The sequence below is a fragment of the Rana temporaria genome, chromosome 3 (genome assembly GCF_905171775.1).
Source record: "Rana temporaria chromosome 3, aRanTem1.1, whole genome shotgun sequence".
In the NCBI taxonomy this organism is placed as follows: domain Eukaryota; kingdom Metazoa; phylum Chordata; class Amphibia; order Anura; family Ranidae; genus Rana; species Rana temporaria.
Window position 1 is genome coordinate 485342170 of NC_053491.1, and position 22885 is coordinate 485365054.

At 47.7% G+C, this 22885-nt stretch overlaps 1 protein-coding gene across 2 annotated transcripts; it reads left to right on the top strand.

Annotated features, from left to right (window-relative positions):
• Positions 1–1919: 1919 nt before the first annotated feature.
• On the top strand, positions 1920–22312 carry LOC120933726 (E3 ubiquitin/ISG15 ligase TRIM25-like). 2 transcript variants are annotated; one of them, XM_040347081.1, is made up of 2 exons: positions 1920–3478; positions 20872–22307. In XM_040347081.1, exons 1-2 carry the CDS (start codon positions 2468–2470, stop codon positions 21433–21435), a joined length of 1575 nt encoding a protein of 524 aa, XP_040203015.1. In that variant the 5' UTR covers positions 1920–2467; the 3' UTR covers positions 21436–22307. The 2 variants fall into 2 exon arrangements, with proteins under 2 accessions (XP_040203015.1, XP_040203014.1); XM_040347080.1 differs by lacking the exon at positions 1920–3478 and having other exon boundaries at positions 19798–22312.
• Positions 22313–22885: the final 573 nt, after the last annotated feature.

Genomic DNA, 22885 nt, shown 5'->3' on the forward strand with positions numbered 1-22885 from the left:
GTGCTTGGGGACAGGAGCCACACTGGGGCAGAGATTCTGTCAGCTCTGCAGAGGCAGGCTCAGAGGTGGTTGACGCCACACCAGGAATGGTTGTATGCGACAATGGCACCAACCTCCTCTCTGCCCTCTGACAGGGACACTTGACCCATGTTCCCTGTTTGGCTCATGTCCTGAATTTGGTGGTGCAGCGGATCTTGAGCAGGTACCTGGGCTTACAGGATCTCCAACAGAACATCCACTGGGTTACTGGGTCTTGAGGATGGACCACTGGCCAGAGCTTGCTCAATATGCAATTGAGATACTGGCCTGTCCTGCATCCAGTGTTCTTTCTGAACGCACATTCAGTGCTGCTGGAAGCTCTGTAACCGATCACAGAGTGCGCCTGTCCACAGACTCCGTTGATCGGCTCACATTCATAAAAATGAATCAGTCTTGGATCACCATCAATGTAACCGATTGATTTTTGTATAGATGTAGGATCACTTGAAGACTGCCTATGCTGAGTGACTATCCTATTCCTCCTCAATCTTCATGATGATAGCTTCTAGGATTATTTTTGGTTCAGGGCACCACCACCACTGCTTAAGGCCCAATTTTTCTGCCCCTGTTTAAGAGGGGCGTGTAATTACAATTTTTGCTGTAATATTTCACAGCAGGGCTCGTTCCTGCGCTCAACAAGAGTATCTGTGAGGGTTGCAGTGTTGTGGCACCACCACCACTGCCTAAGGCATAATTTTCTGCCCCTGTTTAACAGGGGCATGTAATTACAATTTTTGATCTAATATTTTACAGCAGGGCCTGTTCCTGCATCCACCAAGAGTAACTGTGAGGGCTTACAGTGTCTTGGTACCACCAACCCATAAGGCCCAATTTTCCACAGAGTGTATAGGGCAGGCCGTATGGTATATACAGGCAGTCCCCTACTTTCAAACATCTGACTTACAAATGACTTAATATGGGAAAAAGGTGTCTCCACTGATGCTTTATCACCAATCCTTGTTTCCCTAATAACCCCAAATTTTCAAAATCCAATTGTCATTGGGACAGAAAGTGAGGTGAAATCTTCTGAACAGGGGCACAGACAGCAAAACAAATGTTACAGGGGTGATGGTAACCCTTCCCTATGTTATCCAGAAATTCTAAAAACAGATATTTTGGCTGAAGCTACACTTAAAAAATGTACCTGTTCCAAATTACAAACAGATTCAACTTAAGAACAAACTTACAGTCCCTGTCTTGTTTGTAACCCGGGGACCACCTGTATACTGCTGTTCAGAGTATATAGGGTTTGGGGGCCCCCATGCCTTTTTTTTTATTTGGGTGAGGGATCCCCCTTAATTTCCATACCAGACTCAAAGGGCCTGGTAATGGGCTGGGGGGGGGGGACCCATGCCATCTTTATCAATGATTTTCATCTATATTGCCGGGACCCGACATTACATTACAGCCGCAAGCAGTTTTAAATTTATTTTATTCCTTTAGAAATGCAATTTTGTGGAGGGACTGTTCTAAACACGGGAAAAATGTGCCACTTTACAGGCATACTATAGTCACCCCCCCAGGTATGATATTTAAAGGAATATTTCACTTTTATCGTTTCACTTTAAGCATTATTAAAATCACTGCTCCCGAAAAAACGTAAATTTTTAAAACATTTTTTTGCATTGATACATGTCCCCTGGGGCAGGAACCAGGCCCCCAAACCCTTTTTGTAACAATAACTTGCATATTATCCTTTAAAATTAGCACTTTTGATTTTTCACATTCGTGTCCCATAGACTTTAACGGTGTTCGCACAAACTTTTGGTCAGTTCGCATGTTCTGCCGCGAACCGAACCAGGGGGTGTTCGGCTCATCCCTAAGTATTAGTATTGAAGGGAAAGGCTTCCCTCTTTACTTAAATATGTGCCGTGCTGGTGTACTTTAACCTAGGGCATCTGTGAGGTATTCTCTTTTCTCCCTGGACTGTAAGTAATACAGCTATTTTCTGTTTTTATCTAAAAGTGACTGGCACATTCCTACAATCAAAGCCAGGACTTCCCCCTAAGAAATGAATGTCAGCTCTCTGCACACTCCCGGATGGCACTATCTGCTTCCCGGAGGGGGAGTCGGGGTGTAGAGGGGCTACAAATAGAGCAGTTGTTCAAGGAGCAAGCACATAGACTTCATTGTCTACTATTTAACCTCTGAGTGTGAACTATTGTTTGGGTTTTGGGTCTTTTAAAGTCTATGAGCCGCGGTTGTAAATGTGCCGAGACAGTACGGCTCATTCATCAACCACACATCGTTTTGTAGAAAAGAGAAATCTTTCCCTCTCGCTCTCTCTCTCTCTTCTACACCTCCCCCTCTGTCCTTTGTACTTCACTATGTGAAATGTTACTGATCAGGCTCAGCCTCATCCTGTGTAGCATGATGTGGTCAGCCCAACTGCATCCTTCCCCATTGTCTTTCACTTCCCTTCTTAGCGATGGCGTCTGCAGACCTGAGAGCTGAGCTGGAATGTTCCGTCTGTCTGAACATTTATACAGATTCTGTAAACCTGAGATGCGGACATAATTTCTGCCGGGCCTGTATTGATCGTGTGCTGGATACACAGGGGGGGTCTGGAGGATATTCATGTCCTGAATGCAGAGAGAAGTTTCAGGATCGGCCTGCACTGCACAGGAACATAACGCTACGTAACATAGTGGAGAATTTCCTGTCTGCTCAACCAGATCAAGAGGAGTCTGGGGTCTTCTGTACTCACTGTGTGGACTCTCCTGTACCTGCTGTTCAATCCTGTCTGCTCTGTGAGGTTTCTCTGTGTGATAAACACCTGAGAGTCCACAAAAAGACCCCAGAACACATCTTATGTGACCCCACCTTGTCCATGGAGAGCAGGAAATGCTCCGTCCATAAGAAGATCCTGGAGTATTACTGCACTGAGGATGATACCTGTATTTGTGTGACCTGCAGTTTGGCCGGAGAACATCGAGGACACCAGGTGGAGATGCTGGGTGAGGCTTCCGAGAAGAAGAAGGAGACACTGAGGAATGTTCTGCAGAAACTTCTGATAAAGATAGAGGAGACGGAGGAAAGAGTCCAGAGTCTGCAGGAACACAGGAGGAAAGTAGAAGAAAAAACACCTGGTGACACCGAGAGAGTCACTTCCCTGTTTAGAGATCTCAGGAGACATCAGGAAGACCTGGAGAAGAGAGTCCTGAGGGAGATCTCCGGGCGTGCGGAGCGGATCTCCATCTCCATTCGGGATCTGGAAATAAAGAAGGAGGAGTTGTCCAGGAAGTTGCGTCACATTGAGGAGCTGTGTAACATGACGGATCCACTGACTGTCTTACAGGAATCAGACACAGGTGACTTGTGTGATACTGAGGATGGAGATAATGAGGACAGAGAGAGACATGAGAAGCTCCTCCATGATGGAGGGGGTCTGGATGTGGCGGGGGTCTTACACACAGGTTTATCTGATATAATAACAGAGGTAAATGTATACATCTATGTACAGGAAGCTGCAGACATATTACTGGATATGAACACAGCACATAATGATCTCCATATATCAGATGCCAGGAAAACTGTATCCAGGTCACATAGAAACCAGAATCGTCCAGAAACACCAGAGAGATTTCAGGATTATTCTCAGGTGATAAGCAGTCAGAGTTTCTCCTCAGGTAAAAATTATTGGGAAGTGGATGTCGGGGGATCAGAGAGCTGGAGAGTCGGGATGTGTTACCCCAGTATAGACAGGAGAGGAGGGCAGTCAGGGATTGGAAATAACAAGTCCTGGGGTTTGGATAAGACTAGTAATCAATACGTGGTGATACATGACAGTAAAGAGACCCCGTTACCCGCCAATATCTCCAGTAACAGAGTCAGGATATATCTGGATTATGAGGCCGGGCGGATCTCCTTTTATGATCTGTGTGAGCCGATCCGACACCTCCACACCTTCACCAGCACCTTTACTGAGCCCCTCCATGCTGGGTTATGGCTACCAAAAGGTTGTATAAAGATCTGTGGGGGGAATCAGGAGATGTGAGGACTGTGCCCAGAGACTGGTAATGTCACAGGGAGGAGGGGTGGGATTGGTGAAATATTTAGCCGTTAAGACAAATCCAAGGGAGGGGCTTACTTCAGTTTCCCCTGCAATGTTTTCTTCTGTAAATAAACATAAGTGAGATTTCACTGCTCTCTATTTTCTCGTTGTGAGATTCTCCTTTCCTGCCGAGAAACCCGAGCGCCTGTATACTTACCTCTCCATGGAAACCCGCGCATGCTCAAAATGACTTTGACGCATGCACGGTAGCTTCCAAGGCATAGGTAGGGTGAAGCAAGATAGCGGCGATGGCATCGAATGTGATGAGCGCATGCTCGTCGTAGTCGATGACGTCACCGCCATTGTGCCATTCAAAAGAACGACGATACACTCGGCCGGCAAGAGAATCTTTCCAAGAATCTCGTCAGGAAAAACTATGTTTTCTTCCTGACGAGAATCTGGGCTGTGTGTACAGGGCTTTAGAGTTCTTTGCCATGAGGTGCCATGTTGAACTTCCAGTGACCAGTATGAGAGAGTGAGAACAATAACAGCAAATTTAACACACCTGCTCCCCATTCACACCTGAGACCTTGTAATACTAATGAGTCACATGACATCGGGGAGGGAAAATGGCTCATTGGGTCCAATTTGGACATTTTCACTTAGAGGTGTACTCACTTTTGTTGCCAGCGGTTTAGACATTAATGGCTGTGTGTTGAGTTATTGTTGAGGGGACAGAAAATTTACACTGTTATACAAGCTGTACACTCACTAATTTACATTGTAGCAAAGTGTATTTTTTTCAGTGTTGTCACATGAAAAGATACAAGAAAATATTTACAAAAATGTGAGGGGTGTACTTACTTTTGTGAGATACTGTATCACTTTCTTTACTTCGCTGCTATGTGCTCTAGTCCCAGATCTTTTGTAGACCTAGCAACACCCCTGGGTCACAGACATATTTTAACTTCCATATATATATATATATAACATATTTTACAATGAGTTTGTTCTATTGATTATTTTATTGTGTGAAGAAATAGAAATTAATAATAGATCTACAAATAGATAGAGATTAAAATCGATGTAAAAATCTCAGAGGAAAAATATGAAGAAATGATCCTGATATTTACCAGGGAAAGAAAAAAAAATGGGAAATATCACTATAATAATGTATGATTACTAGAACTTGAATGTTTCCCCAATATAATGTGTCCCCATAGAATGGATCACCAATAGAATTCCATTGGATAGCTTTTACAGTATAATGGATCCTAATATAATGTATCATTGTGATGGTGTATCTTATAATCACTAAATGTGTCCTGCTGATGGGAAGAGGAATTTAAGAAAAGGAGATGTTAATGTGAATAAAGTTTTTTTTCTCTATTTTACATGTGATATTTTACATATATAATATACCTTTACACAGGGCAGCCTGGGGACCATCGGGCCCCTTACAGATGTAATGCACAAAAAAAAACAGCAGGGGGGCCAGCTGGGCCTGTAAGAGGCCCTGGGGACCATCGGGCCCCTTACAGGTGTAAAGCAAAAAATTAATTAAAAAAACATTAAAAAAAACAGGAGGGGGGCAAGCTGGGCCTGTAAGGGGCTCTGGGGACCATCGGGCCCCTTACAGGTGTAATGCACAAAAAAATTATAAAAAATTAAATAAATACAAAAAAACGGGAGGGGGCCAGCCGGGCCTTAAGGGGCCCTGGGGACCATGAGGCCCCTTACAGGTGTAAAGCAAAAAATGTATTAAAAAAACATAAAAAAAACAGGAGGGGGGCCAGCCGGGCCTGTAAGGGGCCCTGGGGACCATCGGGCCCCTTACAGGTGTAATGCACAAAAAAATTATAAAAAATTAAATAAATACAAAAAAACGGGAGGGGGCCAGCCGGGCCTTAAGGGGCCCTGGGGACCATCAGGCCCCTTACAGGTGTAAAGCAAAAAATGTATTAAAAAAACATAAAAAAAACAGGAGGGGGGCCAGCCGGGCCTGTAAGGGGCCCTGGGGACCATCGGGCCCCTTACAGGTGTAATGCACAAAAAAATAATAAAAAATTAAATAAATGCAAAAAACCGGGAGGGGGCCAGCCGGGCCTGTAAGGGGCCCTGGGGACCATCAGGCCCCTTACAGGTGTAATGCACAAAAAGATAATAAAAATGTAAAAAAATACAAAAAAACGGGAGGGGGCCAGCCGGGCCCCTTACAGGTGTAATGCCTGTACCCCCCTGATGGCGGCCCTGACTTTACATCAGTTTAACAAGGCGGTCTGATATGGGAGATGTTTGGCTCCGTGGTAGATGCGTTTATACAGTGAGTACACATCACACAGGAACTACAGTTAGGGGCTTGGTAGTGCACCTTTATTGTACAAAAATTAAAAGGTCCACCCAGGATTCCCACGCAGGGGTTTCAACTTCACTCAGCAACAAATAATTAAAAAAATTCCAAGTCACCTGACTCTCTGGTCAGCAGTACCACTGGCTATTTAGGCTCTCTGGGCCATATTCTCAAACAAGTTACACCGGCGTATATGGAGATGCGCGGCGTAAGTGTAAAGATGCGCCGTCCTATCTATGCGCCGTAGTCACAGAACCAGATCCGCCAGAAATCAGGCTACTCCTGTCCGTCTTAACTAGTTTAAGTTTACGCAGCGTAGGCGTATATTTCAGCTGATGGCATCCTAGGCTGCCATAGAATTAGTATTCAAATATGCAAATGATGTAGATGCGCTGATTCCCGAACCTACGCGCGATCGGCTTAGGCTACGCGCTGTGCGCGTAAGACGATTGTCCGGCTGAAAGTTACCCCTTATAAAGCTCGGTTAACTTTGCTCCAGACCTGAGTAAGTTAGCTTGAAAAAAGCAAATACAGCAGCACCATCCCGGACGAGCTGAGCAACCAAATTTTTCGGACAACACATTCGTATGCCAACATGCCAGGGGCAGGCGTGGTCTTAGCACTGCTAGTGTGTGAGGAGGAAGAGGCACTTAGAAGGAGGAGGGCACGGAGGAGGGCACGTGAGAGGATCTACCCACAGCGCATTAGCCTCTTTGGCATGGCTGATTTGAATGTGTATCACCGTTATAGATTCAGCCCTGCTGCCATCCTTGAAATTACCAGAGCCCTGAAGAATGACATCAGCAGCCCAACACAACGATCCCATGCAGTGCAGCCACTGGTGAAGGTCCTGGCAACATTGCATTTTCTTGCCACAGGCTCTTTTCAAAGAACCAGTGGAGACGTGGTTGGGATATCCCAAACCAGCATGAGTAGATGCGTGCACCAAGTTGTCCCCGCAATACTCCTACGCATGTCGCACCACATAATCAGACCCACCCAGGAGGACATGCGGCTGAAGGCAATGACAGATTTCTGCCTAATTGATGGTTTTCCACGCACTGTGGGTGCAATTGATTGTACCCATGTGGCAATACAGCCCCCCCACGAGACCGAGCACATATACCGCAACAGAAAACATTGGCATTCCATCAATGTCCAAGTGATCGTGGATGCACATGGCCTCATATGGCACGTCCGTGCAAAACACCCCGGATCCAGCCATGACAGCTTTATATTCAGGCAAAGTGACATCCCAAGACAATTTGAGCAGAATGTGTATGGGGACAGTTGGCTGGTTGGTGAGTGACATGGGTGTCAGGTATGACTGTCCCCCCCCATGATGCAGACATCACGAGGGGCACATGCATTACTAACATCCTCCTGTCTTTTCCCTTCCAGGTGACTCTGCATATGCCCTGGGACCTCATCTCATGACTCCATTCCGCAATCCACAAACACCAGGAGAGAGAAGATATAACGAAGCACACGCACGCACCCGTGCAGTGGTTGAGCGAACATTTGGCCTCCTTAAGTCACGCTTTCGATGCCTGGATAAGACTGGGGGTACCCTGCTGTATTCCCCCAACTTCGTGTGCCAAATCATCGCTGCATGTTGCGTGCTGCACAACTTCGCAGTGAGAAAGGGCCTGCAGATTGACCTACGTGATGACCTGACCCCCCAACCACCATGTCCCCCCCTAACCGAGGCTACCCCGTCTGCTGATGGTACAGCAGTCAGGAGATGTCTCGTGGAGCGAATCTTTGAACGTTAAACACAAACATTAAACATGGCACACAGAAAATGCACGCATGCACACCACTGTGGTCCCTAACACACACCCCACATGCACAGAACATTGGATTAGACCGAAGTACACCGCACGGTACTAAGGAGCAGCAACGCCGCGTCAAGGCCCCAATGATGTTGCTGTCCATTCATACGTCATTCATACGGACCTGGGGAGAACTTATCACCAGCGCCCGAGGGTGACCCCCCTTACTGGCAGGAATGTCACCACCCCACATTCACACACCATTCACACTGTACTCTGCAACACTGCCTGTGTGCAGCACCCAAAATTAAAAAAAAAGCTCTTAACCAGAGCAAATAATAAAATAAGCTCTTAACCAGAGCAAATAATAAAATAAGCTCTTAACCAGAGCAAATAATAAAATAAGCTCTTAACCAGAGCAAATAATAAAATAAGCTCTTAACCAGAGCAAATGAAGAATAAATAATCACTTGCCCCGGCGCGGGCTACGCCTGGTGCCCAGGTTCCTGGCCCTCACTTGCCTGGGGGGAGCTGGGGCATCAGGTGGAGGAACATCTCCAGGTGGAGGAACATTCCCAGGTGCCTCCCTGCCTGCCTGTCTGCCCTCCAAAGCTAGTGCTATGCGGGTGAGCAATGACTCCTGGGTAGCTGTCTGGGCCTGAACAGCCCTTCGCAGGCACCTGACCTCCCCCACAAGTTCGGCAGTTGTAGTCTGCAGCTCACCCAGGCTGGTGATTGTGGCTGCGCTGTTTCCAGCCACATCTTGGAGAGCATCTGGTACTGCTCCCGAGGAGGCCAAGCTGTCGGACAGGCGCCTCAACTCCACCAAGATTTCCCCCATATGACGGGTTTGCTGGTCCTGCTGCCTGGCCAAATTCTCATGCAGCATTTCTGCCGCACCCCTTGTCCTGTGGGTAGCCCTCCTGGGGACAGGAGTGGCTGGGCCCCTTGCATAGAGTGAGGACCTTGAGGGGCTGGAGATGAGGGGGATGGGACGGGAGGGACTGGAGAGGGTGTTGGAGGACCCTGAGGGGCTGGAGATGCGGGGGCTTTGTGATGGTCCTGCCACCACATGCGACTCCTCCAAAAAAAGGAAGACCTCCTGCTCGCTGTGGACCACCTCTTCCTGGACCACCTCTTCCTGGACCACCTCTTCCTGGACCTCCTCCTCAACAACCTCCTGCGCGGAGGACTGACCACTCCCCTCCACCAAGGCCTGTTGGCTTCCCAGGAGGTCAGTCACAGAAGCAGACTGCTCAGTGGATGATGGTCTGTGACGGCCACTGGCAGCATTGGATGGCCCCGCTTCATCCTGCTCACCTGTGGATGACACAAAACATTCACATGTTGGTGGACCCACACATTTGTCACATAACCCACCACCCCCACCACACATGCAACACACCAGATAGAAGATAAAACACACTTACCTGTCCTCATGGGTGGCTCACTTGAGTCATGGCCCTCCACCTGCTCCCTCCGAAGGCAGTGGGCAATCACTTCCTCCTCTTGAGTGAGCCGGGTAGAACAGGGTGGCCCCCCTCCTGTGCCCCTGGCATGCTTTGCAATGATGGCCATCTTGTTCCTGACCACACCACGCAGGTCATTCATTTTTTTAAGAATTTCCTGGGGGGTCCTTGCCTCATGGCCTAAGGCATTGACCTGGGCAGTCACTTTCCTAAGGATCTCCTTTTTTGTTTTACTTGTGCTGCCACTGTCAGCACCATGGAGTCTTGAATCGTATCTCTCCATGGCAGAGACTATGATGGCCCTCTCATCTTGGCTGAAATTTTTTTTTCTCCTTTCCTTCCTGGGTCCAGGCATTGCAAAGCTAAAGAGCAAAATCTCACGGACACCACCAACAGAATAAATGGAGTCACTTTGCACTCGTTGGGCGCATGTGGTGACGCTTTTATGCACTGGGCCGGCCCAACTCAGCAGGGATTTACGACTACTGTTGTTTTGCGCATGCGCAGAGGGCGGGGCACGTCCGGCGCATGCTCCGTTCGGTCTGGACATCATTTGCATGGGGTCACGGTTCATTAGCATTCTTCACGCCCACATCCCTCCTACCGTCACTTGCGCCTACTTACGCCGACACATTTCAGCTCCGCGAGCGCAACGTAGGACGCATGTGGTACGGGAATATGGGAGAGCTCTCTCCAAGTTAAGCCGGCGTAGCGCATCTATGATGCGCTACACCTGAGTAAATATGCGCCGATCTACGAGAATATGGCCCTCTCTTCCTAGATAGCAGCAACTTGCTGTACAGGTCCAAGCTTGGCCTGGTTGTCAATGGTTGACATGGTTGTCAATTTTGAAGGATCTGTAGTTATGGGGGTTTTTCCAAGTCAGTGATCGTGAACCTTGGCACCCCAGATGTTTTATAACCAAATTTCCCATGATATCTCATGCACTCTGCAGTGTAGTTGAGCATCATGGGAAATGTAGTTCCAAAACATCTGGGGTGCCAAGGGTCTCCATCACTGTTCTAGGCGGTCCGCAGACTGAGGCTCACGCAGTGGCTTCACTAGGGTTGATGTCACCCAGTGTGGAAAAAAATGGTGTGTCCCCCCCACCACCAACTATAGTCCCCCTTCAGTACAGACCCCCCTCAGTACAGATCCCCCTCCACTAACTATAGACTCTCCCCTGAACTGACTTGATTGACAGCCGAGGGAGCCAATTGCGCCTCTGCTGTGTCAGCCAATCTGAAGGGAGAGCCCCGTACGGCCAAGGGATTTGTGGACATTGCTGGACAGAGATGGGGTGCAGGTAAGTAATTAGGGGGTGCTGGGGCGGCTACGGCACACAAAAGGCTTTTTATTTTAATGCATAGAATGCATTAAGATAAAAAAACTTCTGCCTTTACAACTCCTTTAACTTTAAACCTGATACCTATGTCTACTTTGGCTTAATCTCCAACTATTTTTCTGCATTCTTCTATATTGTTACCACTACTTGTGTACCAAGCACCACCTTTTTATAACCGCCTGCCTTCCAGGCATGTCACGATTTGCTCCACAGGGGGGTCCACTCTTCTTTCGGCAGAGCCATCGCCGCTTATTGGGCCTTATCCTCTAAAGCAGGGGTCTCCAAACTGTGGCCCGGGGGCCAGATGCGGCCCTTTGCTTGCTTTTATCCGGCCCTTGGGGCACTATTTCATCCACTGATACCAACAATGAGGCATAATTAACCCTACTGACACCAACGATGGGGCACAATTCCTCCCACTGACACCAACAACGAAGCACAATTTTTTCCAAGGACACCAACAATGGGGCCAAGTTCCCCCATATGATACCAGCAATGGAGCACAATTTTTCCTAATGACACTATGGATGGGGCTCAATTCCTTATATTGATTCCAACGATGGAGCACAAGTTCTCCCATGGATACCAACAATGGGGCCCAATGACACCAACAATGGGGCACAATTCCTCCCACTGACACCAACAATGGAGCACAGTTCCACTGACACCAACGATGGGGCACAATTCCTCCCACTGACACCAATTATGAAGCACAATTTCTCCTAAGGACACCAACAATAGGGCCAAATTCCACTTAATGATACCAACAATGGAGCACAATTTCTCCTAAGGACACCAACAATGGGGCCCAATGTCATCAAGGATGGGGCACAGTTCCTCCCAGACACCAACAATGGGGCACAATTCCTCCTAATGTTATCAATGATGGAGCACAGTTTTTCCCAAGGACACCAACATTGGGGCCCAATTCCACTTAATGATACCAACAGTGGAGCACAATTTCTCCTAATGACACCAACGATGGGGCCCAATTTCTCCTAATGATCTCAACGATGGAGCACAATTTTTCCCAAGCACACCAACATTGGGGCCCAATGTCACCAAGGATGGGGCACAGTTCCTCCCAGACACCAACAATGGGGCACAATTCCTCCTAATGTTATCAATGATGGAGCACAGTTTTTCCCAAGGACACCAACATTGGGGCCCAATGTCACCAAGGGTGGGGCACAATTCCTCCCACTGACACAACAATGGGGATTTGTTTTTTCCATTCATGTTAGTCACTTTTCTACTCCCAATGGCCGCAGTCCGGGCCCCCCTAAAGTTTGAAGGACAGTAAACTGGCCCTTTGTTTAGAAATTTTGGAGACCCCTGCTCTAAAGAGTTTAAAGCCAGCTCAGCAATCAGCTGGGTGGGAACCTGGTATAGGTGTGCAGCACTCTCTAGTCTTTCCTCCCACTCTGCCAGGGAAATTTTGGAGCCATTGAACCTAGGCAATAGAGCCAGTGCCGAGCTCAGCGGTGCAATGATGGTGCTTGCTCTTGATTCCGCAACTGCTGCAATAAGTGACATATCCTGCTGACTGCCGGCAAGCAGGGCCGTTTGAAGGAATTTGGGGGCCCCAAGCAAAATGGACATGGAGGCCCCCAACCCCCCCCCCCCCGCACACCCACAAAGTCTACAGGAACCACAGCACAGCGATCCACATACGAACAATTGAACATTTGCAAAAAACATCGCTGTACCATAAAATCAGCCACTGTGCCCCATCAAATGCAGCCACTGTGCCCCATCAAACGCAGCCACTGTGCCCCATCAAACGCAGCCACTGTGCCCCATCAAACGCAGCCATTGTGCCCACTAAATGCCACTAATGTGCTTTTAAAGCCTATTAAAGCCTATGAATTCAGCCACCCGGCTTCAGAAAAGGGGCCGGATGCATGAATAGGGGGTGGCGGTGGTGACGGTGTCCATGGATAGATTCATGCAATGCATAAATATATCCATTATTCATTAAGGGGGTGGCTGGAGAGAGGGGGCAGCCTTAATGTGTGCACCGCCATTGCCTGGGTGGTGGACACAGAGAAACCTCCCCATCAGACCAGCTCAGGGTGGGTGGCTCAGTAAGCTACTGTAACTATATAGCTGTGTCTGATAATAATTGTCACCTCGCAATCCACTTACACCCCTGTGAGAGGAGTGTACATTTCTGGCACCCTGAGCTGGTCTGATAAGGGGTGGGGGGTGTACTGTATAGATAATATAGCCCCCCCTCCCCTTATCAGACCAGCTCAGGGCGCCAGAAATGTACACTCCTCTCACAGCACAGGGGTGCAAGTGGGTGGCGTGGTGACACAATGGCAACCCCCCTCACCTAAGGCTATCACACCTCACCTTAGGCTCAGGCCGGCGGCAGACACCCCGTCATCGCAAGCCGAGGTCCAGGGCAGGACGGGCGGCAGCACTGCAGCTCACAATTCAGCATTGACTCGTCCCGGGCGGCAGCTGGAGGAGAAAACATTGTGCAGTCGCGCGGCCTGGGACGAGATAGTGACACGTGATAGGCTCAGCAGGAGGAAGTAGGAGGAGGAAGAAGGGCACACGTCAGGCCAGGGCATGCTGCGGCGCTGGATGTGTTTCGGCCGTGTCAGCTGAAAAAAAAAAAGACAGGGCTTTCCTCAACCTCGGGAGTCGGGATGGTGTCACCGCAAGGGCCCTGCTTGGGGGCCCCCCGCAAGATCGGGGGCCCCAAGCAATTGCTTGCTTTGCCTCTCCTGTTCCGACGGGCCTGCCGGCAAGTGTGGGTGGGTGCAACACAGTGTGGCGGTGGCAGTAAACATACACAGTCCATTTGCAGTAACAGAGCTTGTAATAAAAATGTAGAGTTCAGCATCATAGAACATGCCCAGAGGGTAGGCTCCTAACCGGGAATTTTTTTACAGGATATGATAGCAGTGTATAGAGGAGCAGGTCTTGAGAAGCTGACAGCATCTGTCTTGAGGGGCAAAATGTGGCCTGGCCCATCTTCCAGAAAGAATGGCGTGTCCCTATTATCTTTCTCATCTGGAACCTCTCTCTACTGCTATTCACTGTTCCTGTCAGATGGGTGACCTGTCTTTACACTTGTGAAATGCATGCCAAACCCAGGAGCCAGGGTCCTAAATAGACTCTGCTTCACCTAAGATAGCTGCCAGAGTCACATGGGCAGCCAGCATTCAACCGAATCGCTGCCCCAGTGACCCAGAAAAAGGAAACAATAGAGGAACCATGTTCCTCTTGACTTTCTTTCCCTCTGCATTGCCACTGTAGTTAAGCGCCACCTGCAGTGGAGAAAGTTGACTGCACCTACCTACATATGTCTAGACTCTTTTCTTAAAGTGAAGTTCCACCCAAAAGTGGAACTTCCGCTTTAACCACTTCAGCCTGGACCATTTGGCTGGCAAAATACCAGGCCCCTTTTTGTGATGCGGCACTGTGTGACAATTGCGCAGTCGTGCGACATGGCTCCCAAACAAAATTGATGTCCTTTTTTCCCCACAAATAGAGCTGTCTTTTGGTGGTATTTGATAGGGCCGAAACAACTAATCGATTAATCGACAACTAATCGATTATGAAATTAATCGATTACAATTTTCATAATTGATTAATCGGCCAGTAACATAATGGGGTTAAAAAAAACTAAAATTAGCCCTTTATAGTACAAAAAAAGCAAATCGCTACTGTAAAAAATACTTTCACTGTCCCACAGTAAAAAAATTAACCCCTTACAGTAGCGATTATTTGCTCTTTTTGTACTTATTTTTGTTTTTTTAACCCCCATTATGTTACTAAACATCTCAGGGCTGGGGGTCACACCTCTGTTTTTTGGTGCTTTTTGCAGAAACACACTACAGTTCATTTACATGTTTTCCTATGGGAGACGTTCACTTCCATGATTTTTTTCCGGCTGCTGCGTATTTGGAAAGGGCAAGGACTTTTTAACGCAAACCGGTGCTATTTTATTTATTTTTTTGGTTCAATATACTTCAATGGAGAAGCTGCAGAAAAGCATGTACTGTAATGTGTTTTTGCGGCAATTTGTGTTTTGTAATCTGCCCAACAACAAATTGGCCCCCCAAAAAAATGTAAAAATGCAATATTTTTTTTTTTTAAGGCTATTATCCGATTAATTGATTAATTGAAACAATAATCCGCCAACTAATCGATTATGAAAATAATCGTTAGTTGCAGCCCTAGTATTTGATCACCTCTGCGGTTTTTATTTTTTGCGCTATAAACAAAAATAGAGCGACAATTTTGAAAAAATTCAATATTTTTTATTTTTTGCTATAATAACTGCCCAGGTGGAGGGTGGCAAGGCGACAACCAAGAACCTATGGCATCTCCCCTCTAAATACCCCTCCCCAGCATGCACAGCGAGGAAAACAACCCTCCTGATTGGCTGCCGAGGAGAAGTATCCACACGATCCTGATTCTACTGCTGCCACCTTCTGTCTGGGGGGCCTGAAGTCCCCAGACAGCAGCCGTAGGCACACAGTACAACCAGAGCTGGAACAGAGGCCTTAAATTTAACCAAATAAACATGGTCAGAGTCAATTAACTCTCTGACCCCCTTCTAAATTTACAGCAGCACCTGCTATGAAAGTAGCCATTTGCTATGGAATTGCGGGTAGTTGCAGCACGGAACCCTTTGCCCCACTTCAACTCGGGCAGTTCCGACTCGAACCAATGGTCATCGCCCGCATCAGAAGAGGAATCAATCTCAGAGCTAGCATACTCCTCCGCGGGCAAACAAATACGAACAATCTTTGATTTAATATCTCTGTCCTGCTTACCAGACGTCTTCTTGGCCTCGACAGGGGCAACATCCTCCCTTTAGTCCGGTCCGGGTGTGCGCAGGGGTCAGCCTCGACCACAGCCATGGGAGGCTTTTACGCATCCCACCTTCTTGAGGGCGAGATATGTGGGCACTATTGCCATGCATGTGGTCTCAGTGGCGACATCCACTTTCACAGCAGGCACATCTCTCTCATTAACTTCACAGTCACTCACGGTGGGAGACACCATCGGCGTGGCGACCGAAGACACAGTAGTAGCAGCGGTAGTAGTAGTAGTGGAAGTGGGCCAGGGAGTGACTTCCTCTGCAGTGACAGTCCCTGTGATCCAGTCGACCCGATAAGCGCAGGGCGACTCTGTAGGCTACTCAACTTCAAAAAGATATTCCCCGCATCTCGTACATCGGATGAAGGGTTGAATTCTAATCATCAACTCTATGCATCTGGGGCACGACACGCAGAGTGAGTCTACGCTGCCACTTGTATACAACACGAACCTTCCCCGGGTCTTCACACGGATTCCGGTGTCTGTCAGGGAAGCTCCGATGAGGACAGGCATCGGGTTAACTCCCGTAATGGACATGGTAGGCCTCAGCCTCTCAGATGGAGTTGGGTACGCAGACATGTTTGCATGTTTCCTCTCTTGTGGGCGGGCAATCACTCTGTCCTTTGGCACCAAACTCGCCTACGTCTCACGCAGGGGTGGGTAACTCCTCCCACCTTGAGTTCTTTTGTGAACACGTTGCTGGGACACGTCACTCCGCTGCACGTGCGCCCAGAACTTTCCAGCACTTGACTTTAACCCCTTCTTTACTCGCACAATCCGACACCACGACAATTTTTCAGACTCTCAATGGCGGAACAAAATACTCGGTTCAGTTGCTAGAGGTAACAGCCAATCCCGGACGAGCCCCCACGTGTAGCACTACCCCTGAAGAAGCTGCTGGTTTGATTTGGGTGGCATGTTACCTCTGTATTCCCGCCGTCTAGGGTACTGGATGAGAGCTGTAATAAAGTCAATGTCCACACGACAAGTGTCTTTTCTGTGCTTTTATTACCCAGCCGGGTAAAAACGGTAGAAGTAGAAATATGTGAATGGATAGAAGAACTGGAAATGGCGGATTTAGGGTGAACTGGTACTGGAAACAGTCCTGCTTCCAATGACAAACTTCTTCACCACTCTAGCCAGAGTAGGTATAGTGCACCTGGATAGGCCTCTCTCACCAGCCTAGCAGCCAAAGTGTCACTCGGAACTTTAGGGTGAAGTCTCTGCCACAGACCCTCCTAAAGGTGGAGATAGTCTCGGTCCAAAATCCTTCTCAACTGGATTCAGCACCCGGATCTCCTTCAAAAAGCTTTAGTTACTTCAGGAACTGATAGGCGACCATCGCCCAGCCTCTCAGATACAAAGTGTTATTCGATGAGCAAATAGGCCTCTTCTGTGACACCAGCCTCGTGCTCGGTGTCCCTCAGACAGGTTCTCCATCGATCGGCTTCTACTGCTGCCACCTACCGTCTGGGGGGCCTGAAGTCCCCAGACAGCAGCTGTAGGCACACATAACAACCAGAGCTGGAACAGAGGCCTTAAATTTAACCAAATAAACATGGTCAGAGTCAATTAACTCTCTGACCGCCTTCTAAATTTACAGCAGCACCTGCTATGAAAGTAGCCAGGCGCTAAATATACATAAGCTAAGGTGTGTAGTGACACGGGACAGCACTTTCAGATGAACTCTGTACATTTCTACGCCACACACTGTTACCGCTAATCTAAGGTGACCAGATTTTTTAAATGAAATTCGGGGACATATTTTTTTTCCTAATAATGGCGGCAATTACAGAGGAAGATCACTCTGCCAGGGAAGGCAAGGAGATAAAAAGGGGGCTGGCCGGGACTTGAGCCCAGGCAGAAGAACATGCGAGCGGAGCTGAATGAGCATGCACCTGAAAATGAAGAAATGGTCCCTTTGCTCCGACCAGCACATGATCATCATAAAGGGGCACAGGTAATGGAAAAAATACACCCCACTAAGCTAGTAGGGGAGGCGGGGGGGGGGTGTAATTCAGATTTTTTTTATTATTCTGCACTGCCTGTCTATGAAATTGCGCCAGCCCCTGTTCAAATCCAGAGGTACCAAAGGGTACCCCAATGTGCAGGGTGGGGTGGCCTTGTCCACAACTTGGCATAGTCAGCAGGTTACACCGTGTACGCTCCACAGGCATACCAGGTAAAGCTGGTATTTTCTCCTGGAGGACTCTCTAGAACAGTGATGGTGAGCCTTGGCACCCCAGATGTTTTGGAACTACATTTCCCATGATGCTCAACTCCACTGCCGAGTGCGTGAGCATCATGAGAAATGTAGTTCCAAAACATCTGGGGTGCCAAGGTTTGCCATTACTGCTCTAGAAGAATCTAATGTATTGCTCAGAATTCGATCCCCAGGTAATGGTGATGGGTTCTTCTGAAGATACTAGTGATTTTTAATAAAAGATTACTAACCCCGGAGTGTTAGTATTGAAGGGAAAGTCTTCCAACTATACTTGAATAAGTGCCATGCTGGAGTTCTACTTTAAGCCTAGAAAATCTATGAGATACAGGGGGTTCTTTACAAAAGGCAAATCCACTTTGCACAATGTAACGGAAGGGCCCGTGGGACCCAGAAGCTCCCCGATGCCTCTTATGTGTCTTATGTGTCTCTAATAGGGGCACAGGGTGAATGAGAACCCCACTATGGTCTGGGCTAGTCAGATTTAATTGTATATATATTGTGTGTTGGCTGTAGTGTAATATAAAGCTTGCTGTGATTTCATTCTATTGTCTGTTGTGATGTAAATGAATCTAGGATGGCTTCTGAGGATCTGTCATTGTGGCTTGTGCTAATTGACACTGTATTGTGTGAAGGAGTCCTGTGATAAATGTGTATTGCAAGTTAACAGACAGTCTAAAGGTCATGTGTCTGAGACATCAGCTGTAGTTAATTAGCTCATGTAAATTATGTCCGCCAGAATGTCTACTAAAAAGATGTGTATTGGAGCTCGTTAGGAACCGTTGTGTGATGATGTGGAGTTGGGTCAATGTTCATTTGGACTGCAGTATCCTAACTGTATATAAGAGCCTGATTTTCTCAATAAAGGGTCTATTTGTGTGGAACCTCAAACGGAGCTGTGTGTCTCGTTATTGGGGTTTGTTTGCCTGACTGTGGAGTGTCGATAGCTGTCTTGGGTTCGGGAATGGAATATCTTAAACGGCTTTAACCCCTGTCCCATTTGGGGTTCCGTTACACACTACAAGTGCACTGCAAGGGCACTTGAAAGTGCACTTGGAAGTGCAGTCGCTGTAGATCTGAGGGGAAGATCTGAAATGAGGGGAAGCTCTGCTGATTTTATCATCCAATCATGTGCAAGCTAAATTGCTGTTTTTTATTTTCCTTGCATGCCCCTTGAATCTACAGTGACTGTACTTCCAAGTGCACTTTCAAGTGTACTTGCAGTGCACTTGTAGTGCAAAGTGGATTTGCCTTTCGTACATAACCCCCACAGTATACTCTTTTCTCCCTGGACTGTAAGTAATAAAGATTCTTTCTGTTATCAAAGCCAGAACTTCCCCCCTGAGAATTGAGTGTCAGCTCTCTGCACACTCCCAGATTGCACTATCGGCTCCTGGAGGGGGAGTTGGGGTGTAGAGGGGCTTCAAGTAGAACAGTTGTTCAAGGAGCAAGCACATAGATTTCCATGTCTACTGTTTAACCTCTGAGTGTGAGTTATTCCTTGGGATTTGTGCCTTATAAAGTCTATGAGCCGTGCTTGTAAATGTGCTGAGACAGTACAGCTTAGTGATCACCCATATATTCTTTAGAAAAACACAATTGTTCCCTCTTTCCTTGTCTTCTAAAGTAGGGAGGTGTGAATATCTTCACTACTACGGAAAACAGCCCCCCCTCCTCTGTACTTTGTACTTCACCATGTGAAATATCACTGATCCAGCCCCGCCTCACCTTGTGTAGGAGGAAGTGACCCTCCCAACTGCATTCTGCTCCGGTGTCAGAGAATTTCATTTCATTTCCTCGTCTGCTGTCAGCGATGGCGTCTGGTGATCTGAGAGCTGAGCTGGAATGTTCCGTCTGTCTGAACATTTATACAGATCCTGTAAACCTGAGATGTGGACACAACTTCTGCCGGGTCTGTATTGATCGTGTGCTGGATACACAGGAGGAGTCTGGAGGATATTCCTGTCCTGAATGCAGAGAGAAGTTTCAGGATCGTCCTGCACTGCACAGGAACATAACACTACGTAACATATTGGAGAATTTCCTGTATGCTCATCCAGACCAGGAGGAGTCCGGGGTCTTCTGTACTTACTGTGTGGACTCTCCTGTACCTGCTGTTAGATCCTGTCTGCTCTGTGAGGTTTCTCTGTGTGATAAACACCTGAGAGTCCACAAAAAGTCCCCAGAACACATCTTATGTGACCCCACCTTGTCCATGGAGAGCAGGAAATGCTCCGTCCATAAGAAGATCCTGGAGTATTACTGCACTGAGGATGAGACCTGTATTTGTGTGTCCTGCAGTTTGGCCGGAGAACATCGAGGACACCAGGTGGAGATGCTGGATGAGGCTTCTGAGAAGAAGAAGGAGACACTGAGGAATGTTCTGCAGAAACATCTGACAAAGAGCGAGGAGACGGAGGAAAGAGTCCAGAGTCTGCAGGAACACAGGAGGAAAGTAGAAGAAGAAGCAGCTGGTGACACTGAGAGAGTCACTGTCCTGTTTAGAGATCTCAGGAGACGTCTGGAAGATCTGGAGAATAGAGTGCTGAGGGAAATCTCCGGGAGGGCAGAGCGGATCTCCATCTTCATCCGGGATCTGGAAATAAAGAAAGAGGAGCTGTCCAGGAAGATGCGTCACATTGAGGAGCTGTGTAACATGACGGATCCACTGACTGTCTTACAGGAATCAGACACAGGTGACTTGTGTGATACTAAGGATGGAGATAATGAGGACAGAGAGAGACATGAGAAGCTCCTCCATGATGGAGGGGGTCTGGATGTGGCTGGGATATCACACACATTACACACAGGTTTATCTGATATAATAACAAAGGTAAATGTATACTTCTATATACAGGGAGCTGCAGACATATTACTGGATGGAAACACAGCTCATAATCTTCTACAGATATCAGATGACAGGAAAACTGTATCCACGTCAGATAAATACCAGAATCATCCAGAAACACCAGAGAGATTTCAGAATTGGTCTCAGGTGTTGAGCAGTCAGAGTTTCTCCTCAGGGAGACATTACTGGGAAGTAGATGTCGGGGGGTCAGAAAGATGGACAGTTGGGATGTGTTACCCCAGTATAAAGAGGAGAGGAAATCATTTAGTGATTGGATGGAATAACAAGTCCTGGGGATTGTACAAGGAAGGTGATCAGTACGGGGTGAAACATAACAATAACGAGGTCCTCTTACCTCTTACCAATATCTCCAGTAACAGAGTCAGGATATATCTGGATTATGAGGCCGGGCAGATCTCCTTTTATGATCTGTGTCACCCGATCCGACACCTCCACACCTTCACCACCACCTTTACTGAGCCCCTCCATGCTGGGATATGGGTACCAAAAGGTTGTATAAGGATATGTGGGGGGAATCGAGAGATGTGAGAGCTCCACCACTGGAAACAGTAGCGATGCAGTGCATTGTGCATGCTGGGTGAGTGTGGGCAAATTTCACAGTGGGAGGGTCTTAAAGGGGCATTTTTAAATAAAACCAGGAATACATAACACACAGAGTGCAGGCTTCAGGCGTGCACTACATACAGAATGCAGGGTTCAGATGTGCATTACACATAGGGTCCAGGAGTGCGAAACAGAGTACAGGGTTCAGAAGTGCACTATGCACAGGGCGCAAGGTTCAGGATTGAGCTATGCACAGGGTATAGGGTTTAGGAGTGCGTAATACACACAGTGCAAAGGTTCCGGAGTGCACTTTGTACAGAGCGCAGGGTTTAGGAGTATGTAACAAACACAATACAGGTGAAGGCGTCATGCACAGAGTGAGGGTTCAAGAGTATACTAAAAACAAGGTTCATGGTTTAAGAGTGTATAACACACAAAGTTCATGGGTTCAGGAGCACATTACACACAAAATGCCGGGTTCAGGAGCATGTTACATACAGAATGCAGGGTTAAGGAATGCACTATGCACAGAATTCAGGGTTCAGGTGTGCGCTACATACAGAATGCAGGGTTCAGAGGTACACTACATACAGAATGTACGGTTAAGGTGCATGTTACATACAGAATGCAGGGTTCAGGAGTGCACTATGTATAGAGCACAGAATTCAAGAGAGCACTACGTACAGAGTGCTAAATTCAGGAGTACTTTCCTCACAGAAGGCAGGGTTCAGGAGTGCGCTACGCTCAGAATTCAAGGTCCACGAGCATGTTACATACAAAATGCAGGGTCCAGGACTGTGCTATACACAGAATGCAAGGTTAAAGCGGAGGTTCACCCTAATAACATGTATATCTGACCATTTTCCTTACATTCGTAACAAGTATAGTCCGCTATTTTTTTTTTTATGCTTTACGTACCTTGTAATCCACCCTTTCAATCTACTTCTCCCCGCGGGAGTAGGCGTTTCTATGCCTAGGGGGATTGTCATCTGGGAGGTCGCCCAGATGACTGATGTCTGTTCCCCCCAGCGGTTAAGGCCCCGCCCCCGTATTGCATAGGCGTGCACGAGTTGCGGGGTTTCCGAAAGAAGCCGAACATGCAGAGATGTGAGTCGGCTCTATACGGCGCCTGCTCTCTACATGTTCGGCTTCTTTCGGAAACCCCGTAACTCGTGCGCGCCTACGCAATACGGGGGGCGGGGCCTTAACCGCCAGGGGGGAACAGACGTCAGTCATCTGGGCGACCTCCCAGATGACAATCCCCCTAGGCATAGAAACGCCTACTCCCGCGGGGAGAAGTAGATTGAAAGGGTGGATTACAAGGTACGTAAAGCATAAAAAAAAAATAATTGCGGACTATACTTGTTACGAATGTAAGGAAGTTGGTCAGATATACATGTTATTCGGGTGCACCTCCGCTTTAAGGAGTGCGCTG